Source organism: Phocoena phocoena, chromosome 4, assembly GCF_963924675.1.
Source record: "Phocoena phocoena chromosome 4, mPhoPho1.1, whole genome shotgun sequence".
In the NCBI taxonomy this organism is placed as follows: Eukaryota; Metazoa; Chordata; class Mammalia; order Artiodactyla; family Phocoenidae; genus Phocoena; species Phocoena phocoena.
In genome coordinates this window covers 69,280,457-69,295,001 of record NC_089222.1, presented here as the reverse complement: position 1 = coordinate 69,295,001, position 14,545 = coordinate 69,280,457, and the positions used below count along the sequence as shown (strand labels likewise).

Below are 14,545 nucleotides of genomic sequence, written 5' to 3'. Positions count from 1 at the left end.
TTCTATGTGAAAGTCATGTAATTATAGTTTACTAAAATAGAAGAATCATCAAAGTATCACCATTAAGAATGGTAGGAGAGTAGACTGTTGAGAAGAAGTGCAGCCATCAAAATCTAAACAAAATATTAACATGTAAATTTAAAATACAGCATGCCTAAAACCAGATGAATTTTCCTAATTTCTGTTCCTTGAATACGCTAGTAAAAGCTTTCTGCCAAATCCACATGGCATTTTGGCATCTTACTATAAGAAATATAGATATCTCTTTCCCAATTTATAGAAATATAATGGCCTTATTGTAGCATATAAGGAACAAACAGGTTGAGTAAAAACAGCCCAGTTCTTCATTTCAGATACCGGTCAGAATTTTAGTTCTGCCTCTGTCAGCAGCTCACCAAGTGACCTTTGACAAGTCACTTTCCAAATCAGAACTTCAGTGTCCTGACCTATAAGGAAACAGTCCAAATTATTTTTAAGAACTCCTCCCACTTAGATATAAGGTAGTATGAAATTTAGTTGATTCAGTATAAGTAATATATATTTGTCTCTTGGATACAGGCACATCATCTAAAATGTCATAACCACAGCCTATATAAAAGACTATCCATACAGGATGACTGTTATGCTAACTTTCTCCTGTACCAAATATTGCTTTCTTCATTGCTGTTGTTGGTTTTATCATTTCTACCATACAAAATGGCAAACATCTGCTTTTATCCATCATATTTTATGTATAGTAGCCTTAACCACCAATAAATCTTAAAATAACCTTTTTGCTCAATCTAGTGACTTATAAAAAGGTAGACTTATCCTGTCTCAACTAGCAGTTCTCACAGAGCCTTCAGTATCATGGTAAAATGAGACCATGTTATCATTCATTCACTGTCCAATGAACGCAATTGTGGACTGTACTATTTACTAAAAGGTTAACCTGGGGCCCAATGAACAGAGTACAGCCTGGGAAAGTGAACACCCTCAATATTCAGAAGTCTTCTTGAAGATCACCAAATTTAAGTTCAACTACAATGTGTTCTAAATGCCTTGGATTTCTCTATGTATGTATTGTTACTGAAACTGGCTTCAGTATAGTATATTTGGTTATCCTATAGTATATTTGGTTGTCATGTAATTCCCCTGAAGAGGAAGTGAAAGAAAATCAGGGGCAGCCTGCGTCTGTGAACAGGAAGACAAGCTGTCCAAACACCTTTCTGCTCTAGAGGATTGATTCACTTGTCTCACTTGTTTTTTAAGAATTCAAAGTCATTTTGATGATTTTTAAAAACTGCTATAATATCTACTTAGAAGTATAAATTGGTTTTTGTAGCACTGCATGTTTTTAAAACAGTGTTAACTTCTAATACACCACATGAAACTGAAAGAGACTACGCAGTATGCCCTAATTTAGAAAACCATCCTAAAATATGTATGAATTAAACGTATCCACCCCCAAAACAAAAATTCTTGAGCTCTTTTGCTCACGCTTTCCCACCCTCTCTTGATCATAAACCATACCAGGTTTATAATCTGTACATTCATCTTTTTAGTTTCCAACTCAAAATATTCAGATTCTTCACAATCAGGAACTCTATAACCAAGAACTTAAAAAATACATGTTACATGTGACCTGTTTAGTTAAAACTTTGTAAGAACTTTGACCGCTTTACCTAAAAATAAATCTAAAGGAGAAAACAGTAAACATAAAAAGTCTGAATAGAATCCAATACCATCTAAGAAACTAATTGGATCCTTTAGTAACAGCAACAAAATGATACCATATCACAATCCTGGAAAATGTACCCACTTGAACAAGGTCTTACTTAACTAAAATCAATCCGTAAACAGGTAAGATCATTGCTTCCAAAGGAGCCTACTATGTGTTTTGGCCTTGAGTTAACCTTAACGCCAATCAGTCCCCTACAGACATGTGAGAGATGGGGAAATTTCATGCAACAAAAAGTAAAAGTGATTGCTTCTAATCCTCTATTCCTATCCCAGTGAATTCATGCAAATGATCATAGCCCTTATTCTAGTGTCATTAGTTCAGTTAGCTCAGGTCAGTCTGCCCACTGAACATAAGCTGTCAGATACTCTGACAAGTTTTCTGGAGTATCTCCTATGGGTAAGGATCCCCAAGTAGTACTGAGATCAGTCAGCTACCAGTCTTGTCTTGATGGAGAGCTTTCAGACCAATACAGAGGATGAGACATGTTGCTTAAGGAAGTAAGTTAAAAAGATACACAGGAAAGAAACAGGGTAGACTTAACTGAGAATCAGCATTTGAGCTGGGCCTGAGGAGGTAGTGAGAGGATAGAAATATGCTATATTTAGATAGTATAGAAGGAAATACCATGCAGAGGATTAGGGCTCAAATAACCATGGTCTGGAAAAAGGAAAAGTTGGAGTATTTTAGGGTAACTTGAACAGTAATATCACTGAGACTGAATGTATAACACTGCATTTTGCAAAATACTTTCATATCCATTTCTTCAATTAACTCTCATGGAAAGTCCATATATTAGACACAGTAAATATTATCTCCAATAAACAAATAAGGAAAGTGAAGCTTAGAGATACTGAGTGTTTTTTCTGAGTCCTTACATCAAATAAGTAGGAAAGATGAGATGTGAAACCAAGGCTTAACAAGTCTAGGTTCAAAGTACTTCCCCTTTCCAAAGAAGTCAGTCTGCTTAAGTTAAATTTTATACAAGCTTCCTTTCAATCTGGACAAATTATTTAATATATCAGTAAACAAGAGCAAATACTGCAAAATAATTCTAGGAGGAGCTCAATTACTTAAAAGATACACAGCAGAAATGCACAGAGTAGAATGGTAGCCTCCTACTCTATTTAAGGTGAAGAAAATGATACTTATATTACATACTGCCAAGTAAGTAGGAATCAGAAATGTGTGCATTTCTTACCTCCCTTCAATTACACAAATCTTTTCAACACCCATTCTCCACATTCAGAGGGAATAAATGGGGAGAACCAATAAACAGGAAACAAAAAGAAAACTAACTAATTAACAGTAGAATTTTAGGGGCTTCCCTGGTGGCGCAGTGGTTCAGAGTCTGCCTGCCGATGCAGGGGACGCAGGTTCGTGCCCTGGTCCGGGAAGATCCCACATGCCGCGGAGCGGCTGGGCCTGTGGGCCATGGCCGCTGAGCCTGCGCATCCGGAGCCTGTGCTCCACAACGGGAGAGGCCACAACAGTGAGAGGCCCGCGTAACAAAAAAGTAGAATTTTCGGAAACCCACATATGAAGAGCTAAATGAAAACTTAATTATTCCTACTACCTCCAATTGAGCAGATTTCACTTAGTAATCAATTATGAAATAGAAAACACATTAAGAACCTCAAGATAGTATACGGGAAACAGGTACCCTTCAGGTTTTAAGTGTCAACAAAAACTTTACATTTCATATCTAGAAAGGGTTTTTTAACAAGGACCTTGCTTACTCATCATATCCAGCTGCCTGTGGTATTTCAGCAATGTGTCTTGCAGTTGTGTGGTCACCAGCATACACCTATTCTGGTAAAATTATTAGGATCACCCTTTTTACTCACAAAGTGTCTGGGTTTGGCCTATAAATTATTTGGCAGCACTGCCTTTAAGCCTCAGTAATTATCCTATTTTGGGGGAGCCTGAGTGCCACTGCAACCAAGTTCCTGGAATTCAGGGATGTTAAAAGCACAGTAAACTGGAGTCTATCAATAATAGCTCCCCAGCCATCTTCTAAACCTTCAGCTTGTCCCTTCCAATATACACACATAGCCAAAATGATCTTTCAAACATTAGCTCTGTGGAGTTTTAATGGGGTAACTTACAAGGGGAAAAGAAAAGAAGAAATGCTTCATGGGTACACTAAAGCCCAATTTAAAATAATGAGGTCTGACCATGGAAAACTGGGAAAACAACAGAAACAGACATGGCAAGTTAGGGAAAACAACAGAAGCAGACATGGCAAGTTAGAGTCCAGCAATCACTGACAGGATAAGGAACCGTTTGTAAGCAAAGCCAGAAAGTGATCTGTAAATGCAGACACTGAGCGTGCATAGTCCTTTCCAAAATAGCTGCTGGCAGATGTCAGGCCAATCTCAACGTGCAGATGAGAGGATATGAATCTTAATCAAGTCCCTTGTTTCTCTTCCTCTACTTCTGGTTTCCCATCTAGACATTAAAAACGTTTTGAAAGTATTTGCCAACCCTGACATTCTGTATTTTGCTGAATTTCATAATATGAAAGACAAAGCTAATATTTTAAAGTATTTGGTGGGAAGTGCTACTCAAAAATTAGTGAATTTAATACCTAAAGTGAATCATGGACTCCTCTATATAGTCAATAGGCAAAAAAAATTTGTTGATGGGGAGGCAATGAAGAGGGAAAGATATCCTTGTAAGTCATTCGTGCTTTTACTATATGCAGTTAAAAGTCCTGGAGTAATGCTAATGGAAAGTGACTCAGTCTTTATGACTCATTAGAAAAATAAAAGCCAAGAAAGTCCAGTGGGGACTCCCCTGGTGTTTGGTCATTGAGAAGCTGTATCAGGACTAGAAATGCCCATCACACACTAGGCCTTCAAAGTTTAGTGGTAAATCAACCTAGGTACTTCTGATACAAGTATCCAAGAAGACAAAGTGGCACTTCATTCACGCAAATGTTTGTAACATGTTTTGAAGACAGCCAGTAACAAGTAACAAGCTAAGAATCATAAGCAAACTTTTTAGAAGTTGAACTTGTTTACTCATGCACTTCACTCATGAAAGCCCCACAGATCCTTACTCAGAGCTGGCATATGGATTATTCTCACTTTACATAAGATTTCTACCTTGATAATCAATTGTGAAGTCCCTAGAAATTTATATGGAGAGCACATTTTCTTCTTAAAAAAAAGTAAAATAAAAATCAGGATGTAAGCCTGTATTTTTAAAAGTCACTACAAAAATAAAACATGCTACACGAGTTCAGCCAATAATAGTCCCCAACAGGGCACCACTATAATTAAAGAAAAGTTTTGATAAATGTTCATAGGGATAACTGAAATATCAAAAAAGATTAAATAGGGAAGTTTTTTAAACGGTTTCACTGAAATGGTCCCAAAGAAATTATTGTTTTCTACAGAGTACCAGATAGTAAAGAATTTAAGCTTTGCTGATCATAGTCTCTGTTATAATGACACTCATCTCATCATTTGCAGCGTGAAGGCAGCCACAGACAATATGTAAACAAATGAGCAAAGTTATGTTCCAATAAAACTTTAGGCATTGAAATTTGAATTCCATATAATTTTTACCTGTCACAAAACATTCTTCTTCCTCTTTTTTTTAATCATTAAAAAATGTAAAGACTGTCTTCAGCTCACTTGTATAAAAACAAGCGGTGGCCCATAGGCCATAGTTTGCAAACCCCTATCTTAGAGGAACTAATTTCAATTACTAAAAGGAAAAAAAAAAAAAAATGCTGCCCATTCTTTAACCCTGATAAAGAAATGAGTTGCCAATGCAAAAGCTTAAAAAAATCAGAGTAGGGTAGGATCAATCCCTGCATTAGGGTGGCCCCAGTATTCTTAGTCATATGTTCCAAATGTCTATTGTAAGTCCAAGAATATAATCTAGATATAAAAAACTACAGATTCCTGGGACCATCTCCAAGAGATTCAGCTGATATCAAGTTGGGCAGGAATATGCTTACAGCAAAGCTCCCCACATCATCCTAATGTTGCAGCAAGGTTTAAAGACCACCAACATTTTCAAAATATCTATCTGATAAAAGACTTGAATTCAGAATATGTAAAGAACCCTCAAAACTCAATAAAAACAGTCTGATTTGTTTTTAAAGGCAAAGCTTAGAACACACACTCCTTCAACAAACGATATGAGAATAGGAAATAAGCACAAGAAAAGAGGCTCCAATCATTAGTCATTAGAGAAATGCAAATTAAAGCCACATAAGATGATATTACACTGTTAAAATTTAGATCACACAGCTACGAAACAACAAAACCAGAATTTAAACCCTTAAAAAAATAGTTAAAAATTTTAAAAAATATATCTCGACAATGTAAAGTGCAGACAAGGATGCAGAGCAATTGGAGCTCACATACGTTGCTTGTGGGAATGCAAAACGGTACAGGTCACTTTGAAAAAGTTTGGCAGTTCCTTATAAAGCTAAACATACATTCACCATATGACCCAGTAATCCTACCCCAGGTGCTTACCCAAGAGAAATGAAAACATGTTCACCCCAAAAAAAAACCTGTATACAAATGTTTACAGAGACTATTTATAACCACCAAAAGTGAAAACACCCCAATGTTCGTTAACCAGTGAATGGATAAGCAAATGGTGCTACAGCCGTACACTGGAACTCAGCAATAAAAAAGAACAAAATTACTGATGCACACATGATATCAGATGTATTATGGTAAGCGAAAGAAGCCAAACTCAAAAAGCAACTTATTGGATGATCCCATGTATATGACATTTTTGTAAAGGCAAAACTATAGGGAAAGCAAACACACCAGCAGTTGGTGGAGGCGGGGAAAAGGGTGGAGCAGTCTGGGGGTTATGTAACTGTTCTGTATCTTGATTGCTGTGGTGGGTACAAGACTATACATTTGTCAAAACTCAGAACTGCATACTAAGAAGGATGCGTTTTTACTGTACGTGAATTATACATCAATGAATTTGACTAAAAAGAAAAAAACACTGATATACAACAAGCAAGACTGGTTTTAGATTGGTTCTAGTTTATCAGAAAGTTTTCAATGCTTTTATGTCAGTGTATGGTTACCAACTATTATATGAAGACCTACATATCTTAATGTGTGTGTGTTTATGTGTTTTAATGATAATAATGACCAAAAAAATAGTTCTTTTGAGTGTGCATGTTTGTTGTGTCCTTTTAAATGTAGTATCTAGAAACTCTTTTGTACTGGTTTCTAAATTCAAACATCTGGGAATAAATAGTCTAAATAATCCCTAAGGTATATAAGACCAATGATCCTTTGTAGGTCTTATTTAGGATCTAGGGTATCCTAATTTTACAGGTTTGAAGCACAGGACACTTTTAAACAGGTCATCAGTTAAAAACATTAATCCAACAGCCCTTCCAGTGGCTACATCTGAAACTGCAAATGTAGCTGTGATAAGGTTTATTTTTTTCCCCTTATAGGTCAGGGTAGTTAATTTTAAAATACACTCCTGTACTTAGAAAACTGGGATTTCAAGCAGAGTTTACTTAAGTTTTATGGTATCACACTGCTTTTTGTTACTGAGGCAAAAATTCATTTATCTCAATCAAAACTCCTATGTTCCTGAAAAGAATTAGAGAAAAAAACATAGCCTATGGCTTTCTTTATTTCCCTAATATGTTTAAACTTCTTAAAATGTCCAAGCCTCTAAACATTAGCCCCTTCAGCTGAGTGTACCAGAGAAGAAATGCATTTTCTAGGTAGAAAAAAACACTGAGGCAGGAGTATGACCTCCTGTAGTTCACCTAGTAATTCATTTGCTGAATCGAAATAAAAACCTAAAAAAAAAAGCTTTTAATTAAAAAATAAAATGAAACCTATGTTAACTCATTAACATTCATATCAAACATTGTCCCTAAAATAAGTTGAGAAAAATCTCTGGAATTGTTTTGTCATTCATTATTTTTATTCCACTGTTTTAAATGACAGTATTAACGGAATACATGAGGAATGATTCTTATGCATCTACAGAATAATTTAAAAGAAAGAGAAGAAGAGTGAGAGGGAACAAAGGAAGAGAGAGGAAGGGAGGAGACAGGAAAGGAAGGGAAGGTGGGAAAGGAGAGAGCAGGGAAGACTGAGCTGTGTGAATACTCAGTTTTGAACTTTTCTAAGTCTAGGCCCCATGTGACAATTTTTAGATACTTAGCCTCAGCGGTTTGATACAACCCACTCTCCCATCCTGGCTCTCAGATTTTCATCTGGAAAATCTGGCTGGCCTAGATCAGTGGTTTTTAATGCTTTCTACTCTGAGATCCTTTTTTAAAAATAGCAATTAACTTTACAGTTTCCCACAAGGGAGAAGTTGTCCTTTATGTACTTGTTAGTTTAAAAAAAAAAAAAAAAGCATTTCTCAAATCATTAAGATAATCTTTATTTTACAATTAACAGCTATTTCATTTTTTAAAAATCACTGATTCATTTAAGAAGGTACTGCATACCTGCATATAGCAATAAACTGAAAGATGTTTTTTTCCCTTATGTGAGAGGCATTCTGGATGCACGTACGGAATTTCAAGGGCTCTTTACAACAACTCCTTGAATTCTACAGGACTGCCTCTCCACCACAGCGAAGATTAAAGAAGAAAAAACATTAGAAAAATAGATTAAAAGTTTTTATAAAGTTAATAGCGGCACTAAGATACATGATGCCCATGGTTAAAAGGCATTATCTCTGCCCTTTAAGAGCTTATGCTCTGAGGACTTTCCTCACAGTGATTAAGAATCCGCCTGCTAGGGCTTCCCTGGTGGCGCAGTGGTTGGGAGTCCGCCTGCCGATGCAGGGGACACAGGTTCGTGCCCCGGTCCACGGAGGGGCTGGGCCCGTGGGCCATGGCCGCTGAGCCTGCGCGTCCGGAGACTGCGCAATGGGAGAGGCCACAACAGTGAGCGGCCCGCATACGGCCAAAAAAAAAAAAAGAATCCGCCTGCTAATGCAGGGGACAAAGGTTCGAATCCTGGTCCGGGAAGATCCCACATGCCGCAGAGCAACTAAGCCCACCTGCCACAACTACTGAAGCCCGTGCGCCTAGAGCCCGTGCTCCACAACAAGAGAAGCCGCTGCAATGAGAAGCCCGTGCACAGCAACAAAGAGTAGCCCCCGCTCGCTGCAACCACAGAGAGCCTGCTCACAGCAACAAAGACCCAACACAGCCAAAATTAAATAAAAATAAATTTATAAAATAAATAAATAAAATACAAAAAAAGAGCTTATGCTCTGAGAAGGAATATGAAATTATGCCAGAGATAGGATTCCTAAACTAAAAGGGAGCATCTAGTATTCATGATTTACTCATTCATTCATTCACACATTCAAATATTTGCTGAATCTTTGCTGGCTATGTGAAAGACCTGAAGCCAGATGAGGGTAAGGAAAAGCAAGACACAAACCTCCTAACTCAAGATGTAGCCGTGGTCTCATTAAAAGACAATAACAACAACAAAAAAAAACTGCTGTGGAATTTTGCAGAAAACAGAAAGTGAGTTTGCCCTGGAGCCAGATAATGCACCTCTCAGAGATCACCATCGCATTAGGTACCTAGTGTGCGTGTGATATGCTTTAGATCTCTGGGACTACTTGGTTTACTCACTGCACCAGACATAATTTTGTATTCTTCCCCTTAAAGTTCTGGATTTACGCCATTAACTTAATTTACCCCATTATGCCACTGGGGTGTCCTGGACCTAAAATGAATCAGTGCTTTCTAGGCATACTTCTGAAAATGTATTAACTTTCGTCTTTCACGAAAGAAAAAGGATTTGCTCTCAGAATAGCTAGCTACCTTTATTTCAAGAAACGTCTCTACCAAGTGCACCAATTTCAGACGCTAATCGTGACTGCATTCAGGTGCACACGTGCCTGCACACACACACAGAGTTAACTAACTTTGGAGACGGTGGAAACTTCCAGTTGAAGGACAGTAAGGATATATAACACATAATAAAATTTCTTACTGCTTAAAGGAAAGAAAGAAGAAGAAGATGGGAGAAAGAAGAAGAAGATGGTAGAAGATGGGAGGGTTGATACATAAGTGCTCAATGGCTAAAAGTGGGAAAACGCTAATGACTAAAAAACTGCAAAGGAGTTAATAAACTTTAAAGGGTCTAGAAATGGCTTTGATGGACAGGCTACAGCACTCAGACCAAAACTTGAAGATAACGTGAAACCTCTGTTAGGTGGGGGAAAGGGCAAGATTAGTGATTGGTGAGCAATTAAAACTAAGTAGAAAGATGGGAATCAGACTGCAGAGAGCAAAAAAAAGTGGGGAGTCTGGATTGTGGTTTCAGAAAGAAGATTCAGCGAAGAAGCTAAAATTTACCAAAACTCTAAGCTTGTTAACTAATGAAAAGTGCTCTTTTTTGGGGGGACGGGAGCTCTGATCTAAACTAAAAAACTTTCGGAATATTGTTGGAACCTTTGTCTATTTGAGAATACCTTTGTCTAGCATTCACAAATTGCATGATGCATTTGAGTTACACATCTACTGATAAAAAGTGGCTGAGAATTATTTCCAATCTTGTGGCAAAGAACCTCAAATGTTTCAGAAGAAATAAAGCATTACTACCAAACAATGGCAACAGTATTTCCATTACAAAAAGTATTTAGATGTTCCAAATATGGTTTTAAACCAGAAATAATGATGTGTGTTGACATTTAGTTAGACTTAATTCTTTTCACTGCATAAGAACTCACACATGTCCCTTTGTCTCCTATTTTAAGAGAGATTTCCCAAAGTAAAAATACTGCTGTAGTTATTTTTTTCAAAGGTCTGTCCAAATGTTGAATATCTTTGGCCATCTTAAAACTAAATAAGCAAGCATTCGATTTTAACCTAGAAAAAAAAAGTTTTCAAATAGTCTCTTTCCCTGATGTCAGCTGCTACCCATGACCTCTGTTGAGAAGTTCACAACAAAAGTCCCAGGGCTCCCCATCCTCTCCTAAAGAAAAGGGCAGTGGGAAAGCACAGACATCCACTGCATTATTCTTCTCAATCTCTATTGGAATCTACCCCATGATCCCAAATTGTAATTGTATATAAAGGTTTAGATTGATAGGAGAAGTAGAGGAGACAGATTTTTAAAACTGGAGTTTAAAAATCTGTGCCAGAATATTAAGTGAATTATTGCTAAACTTCCTTTTCAAACTGAGTTGGAGTTTCAGTATTAAAAAGTCTCAATGTTTGTGTATGTTTTACCCAATCATGGACACCAACTTTATTTTCTTTAATTAGGGTCCAGAAACATCGTTAGGGAGCAACTGGCCATAATTAAGAGTTAAATTAGGGAAAGATACACTTTATTCGATGTGAATACTTCCCAGATCAAAAACCACACCACCATTAGCACATTCCTAGTATAGCGTATCACTTCCTTTGATGATCTTTGAACTAGAAAAATCAGATGCTTACACAGACAATAATCTTCTCAACAATTTCGGACCACCTTCAAAGTAAATCAATACTTAATTCTAACTTAATGAAACAGCCACAGAAATGTCCTTACCACTTTACCATATCATGTAAACCCGACTGCCAAACACCATGTTGTGCAAAATAAAAGCAATCCAAATGTGTTAAACTCCGGAGTTTAGCAATGGAAAAATTTTGCATTTACAGATGGAAAGTGTTTGTTGAAACCCTTAAGAAAGAATATACTAGAATAAACCATTCATGTCTCGGTTAGAAACCAGAAGACCTAAGAGTAATATAAATGCATACACAGAAAGTGAGTTTCAAGTTTGTTTCAGGTCACTGACATACAGGGAGCTGGGTAAAATCTTAGCACTACCTGACTAATACTTTACATATTAAGGTTGTTTCCTCTCTCTCTCTCTCTCTCTCTCTCTCTCTCTCTCTCTCTCTCTCTCTCTCTCTCTCTCATACCAGAAAGGTTAAGGACAAGCTCAAAGACCTGGACTTCCAAAGTGTAAATTTGCCTTTCCTATCACTCAGGCTCCAGACTTGACAGTGTTAAGAAAAGTTCATTTACATATGAATGCCAGAATCTTCACCAAAGCCAGGTTAGGAACTGAAAGGTTGAAAAACACTATTTGATAAAAATCTCAGGCCTAAACTCTTAACATCCTTCAGGAACAACAGGACAGGCCCAGCCCAATTAAAAATTCTACATAAAATCGCCTAGTGTTTGGAACTCTGGGACATAAAGTAGGCAAGCTTTCTTCGGATTTTGGGGTCAGCCTGAGCACCCACAAGCCCCTTTGAATCAAATCAGGTTGGCAATGAAACACGCAGTTCCAAGAAAGCAAAGATTCTTATTTTCAATTCCATATTCCCAAGACAACTAAGACCACAAGAGTCAGCTGAAACAAATAACATCCACTACAAAGACAATCTCTGCAAGCCCGGATAGCACTCTGGGACTTCCATGCTTCCCAAGGTCAAAATAACAGCCAAAGATCACTAAAGATTAAGGCGATCCAGCACCCAAGACCTCAGTTGAAAAAAAAAAAAAAAATACTAGGTCTGGATGAAGACGAGGAACAAGAAGTCAGTGGGCTACTTGCTAGAACCCAAGCCAGACCAATACTAATCAATCTTGATTTTTCTGGACCTCAATATACGGAGCCAGTAAAAATCAAGGTCACAGTGAGTCCCCTGCTCCCCTTTGCTTAGTGCTTTTTGTGAGAAAATGCTCATTTATAGCAGCTTCCCATCCGCTGCTCGCGCTGGGCAGTGCCCAGACTAAACTTTTAAACCTGGAGGAAGGTGGGAAAGTCAGCCAGCCAGACGCAGGGCTAGGAAAAGTAGACAGAAGAAGGGAGAGTCAAGTTTCAAAACAAAGGCTCCACAAGGAACTGAACGTCAACTCTTCCCCACTTCCTAGCCTTCAAGTTAGCTAGACTGGGCCTGAATTTTTAGGACACAGCTCCCAGCTCTGGAGCATTCACTAAGGGCATTTCTCTTCAAGAGAACCTTTGCACAACCACTTGATGAGGGTGGTGCTGACCTCTCTGCCACAATTTCCTTACGTAGGAGAAAACTGAGGCTCAGAACGAAAGTGACTTGCCCAAGGTCCCACAGCAGAGCCTGAATTCAATTCCCTCCCGGCCACGGCGGGCCGGCACCAGATGGGCGCCGAGCAAGCGCCGCTGGGGACGCCGAGACGACGCCCCCGCCGGGAGGGACGCCGGGTTGGGAGCCGGAGGGGCCCCGGCGCGCGCTCCACGGCCCGGCCCCTACCTTCCTTGACTCCCGGCAGCTTGGATTGGTCGATGGTGACTTCAGCCATGTTGGCCCGGGCTCCGGGCTGCCCTTCGCCTCCCGCTTCCCGGCGGCCGTCGGCACCGAGCGCGGCCCGGAGCGCAGCAGGAGCAGCAGCAGCGCCCGACCCGGCGCAAAGTCAGTCCGGCAGCGCGCGCGGGCCCGGAGGACAGAGCGGGCCGCCGGGCAAAGACTGGCGACAAAGGCGGCGGGAGACGGGCCCCGGCGCAGCAGGCTGGCGGCCCAGCTGCCCCGCCGCAGCCACCTGCTCCCGCGCCCCCGGCCCAGATCGATACCAAATACCCCGAGCCCGGAAATGGACCCGGGCCGGCCAGTACGGAGGGAGAGAGGAGACAGAAAGGCCGGCGGGCGGGCAGGCGGGCCTGGGTGGGGAGGGGGAGGGGAACTGCAGGTCTGTAACCGCAATTGCGAGCGGCTGGCGAGTGCAGATCGGCTCCCGCGGCCGCCTCCCTGCTGTCTCCTTTGTGCCGAGTGACGCGCGCCCGAGGCTGGGGCCCGGCGGTGCCCCCGCCCCCGCGCCCTGCCTCCCTGTCGACGAAGGGTCGTGTCTGTCGGTGTGGGGCTTTGTGTCCCGAAGGCTTCCTCAAAAAGGCCGCACGGGCCCCCCAGAACACAGTCGTTACTGTCTCCGGTGTAGTCCCCATTCTGTGAGCTGTTTCCACAGGATGCTTTTCTGTGAGACTGGCGCTCTCGGGCACTCTTTGCCTCCTGGGATTAGAGGAAAGGTAATACATGGGCGTTAAAAACCTCTACTACAACTTACAGAACTAAAGAGCAGCTGATCAAAATCTGGACCAGTTAGGAGAAGAGAGTGTTCACAATCAGCCGGGGGAACTGAGTCATTCATTCATCAGAAATGCATGAATGTCTACCAAGTGTGATTTTTAGGTTCTGAGGGTGGTAACAACGTGTGTCAGACATCTCTCTCTTCTGGCATGTCACACATTGCTCTATAATTGTGACATTTTTATCTCCTCGAAATAGACAGCATCTCCTGTCTGCATCTCCTGGCAACAGAATTCTCCCTCCCTATGGGAAGCCCTCCTCAGGAGGGCCTCCTCTCACAAGCTTGTACAACCGGAGAACCTCTCCACCATCAGCAAGCTTCCTCCCTCATCCACATACATTCATCTAAGGATGGGTGTGTGACCGAGACAGGTCAAGCAGAATACTTCTCTGGGGTTATTATATAAAGAAGGACAGATAAGCATTCTATTTCTTGTGGGGAGGGTTTGCTCTTCCTAGTAGACAATGAAGCCAAACTGAAGACACAAACCACAATAGCAAACCAGCTGATCCCTGGAGCAGCTGGGATTCCTGCTGCTCTGCATTCTGGGATTTACCACCAGCATCCTCTCAATTTAAGCTAGTAATTTTACTATCTTAAACTAGTAAAAGTTGATTTTCTGTCACTCACAGCTCAGAGTCACAGTATGAGAGGCCATATGTAGGAGGTTTTATTTGGACTTGACATTGACTAAGGCCAGAGAAAAATTAAGAAAGATTTTCTAGGCCAGAGGGTGGCAAACCGTGGCCCATAGGCCAAATCC

At 40.3% G+C, this 14,545-nt stretch overlaps 1 protein-coding gene across 1 annotated transcript in view; it reads right to left on the bottom strand.

The window, feature by feature from the left end:
• The window catches only part of CCDC50 (coiled-coil domain containing 50), a 60,230-nt gene extending 46,993 nt beyond the window's left edge, over positions 1-13,237 (bottom strand). The window contains exon 1 of the mRNA XM_065876746.1: positions 12,954-13,237. Within this exon, the coding sequence (XP_065732818.1) occupies positions 12,954-13,002 (49 nt within the window). The 5' untranslated portion in view covers positions 13,003-13,237. The remainder of the gene's footprint in view (positions 1-12,953) is intronic.
• Between the last annotated feature and the right edge of the window lie 1,308 nt (positions 13,238-14,545).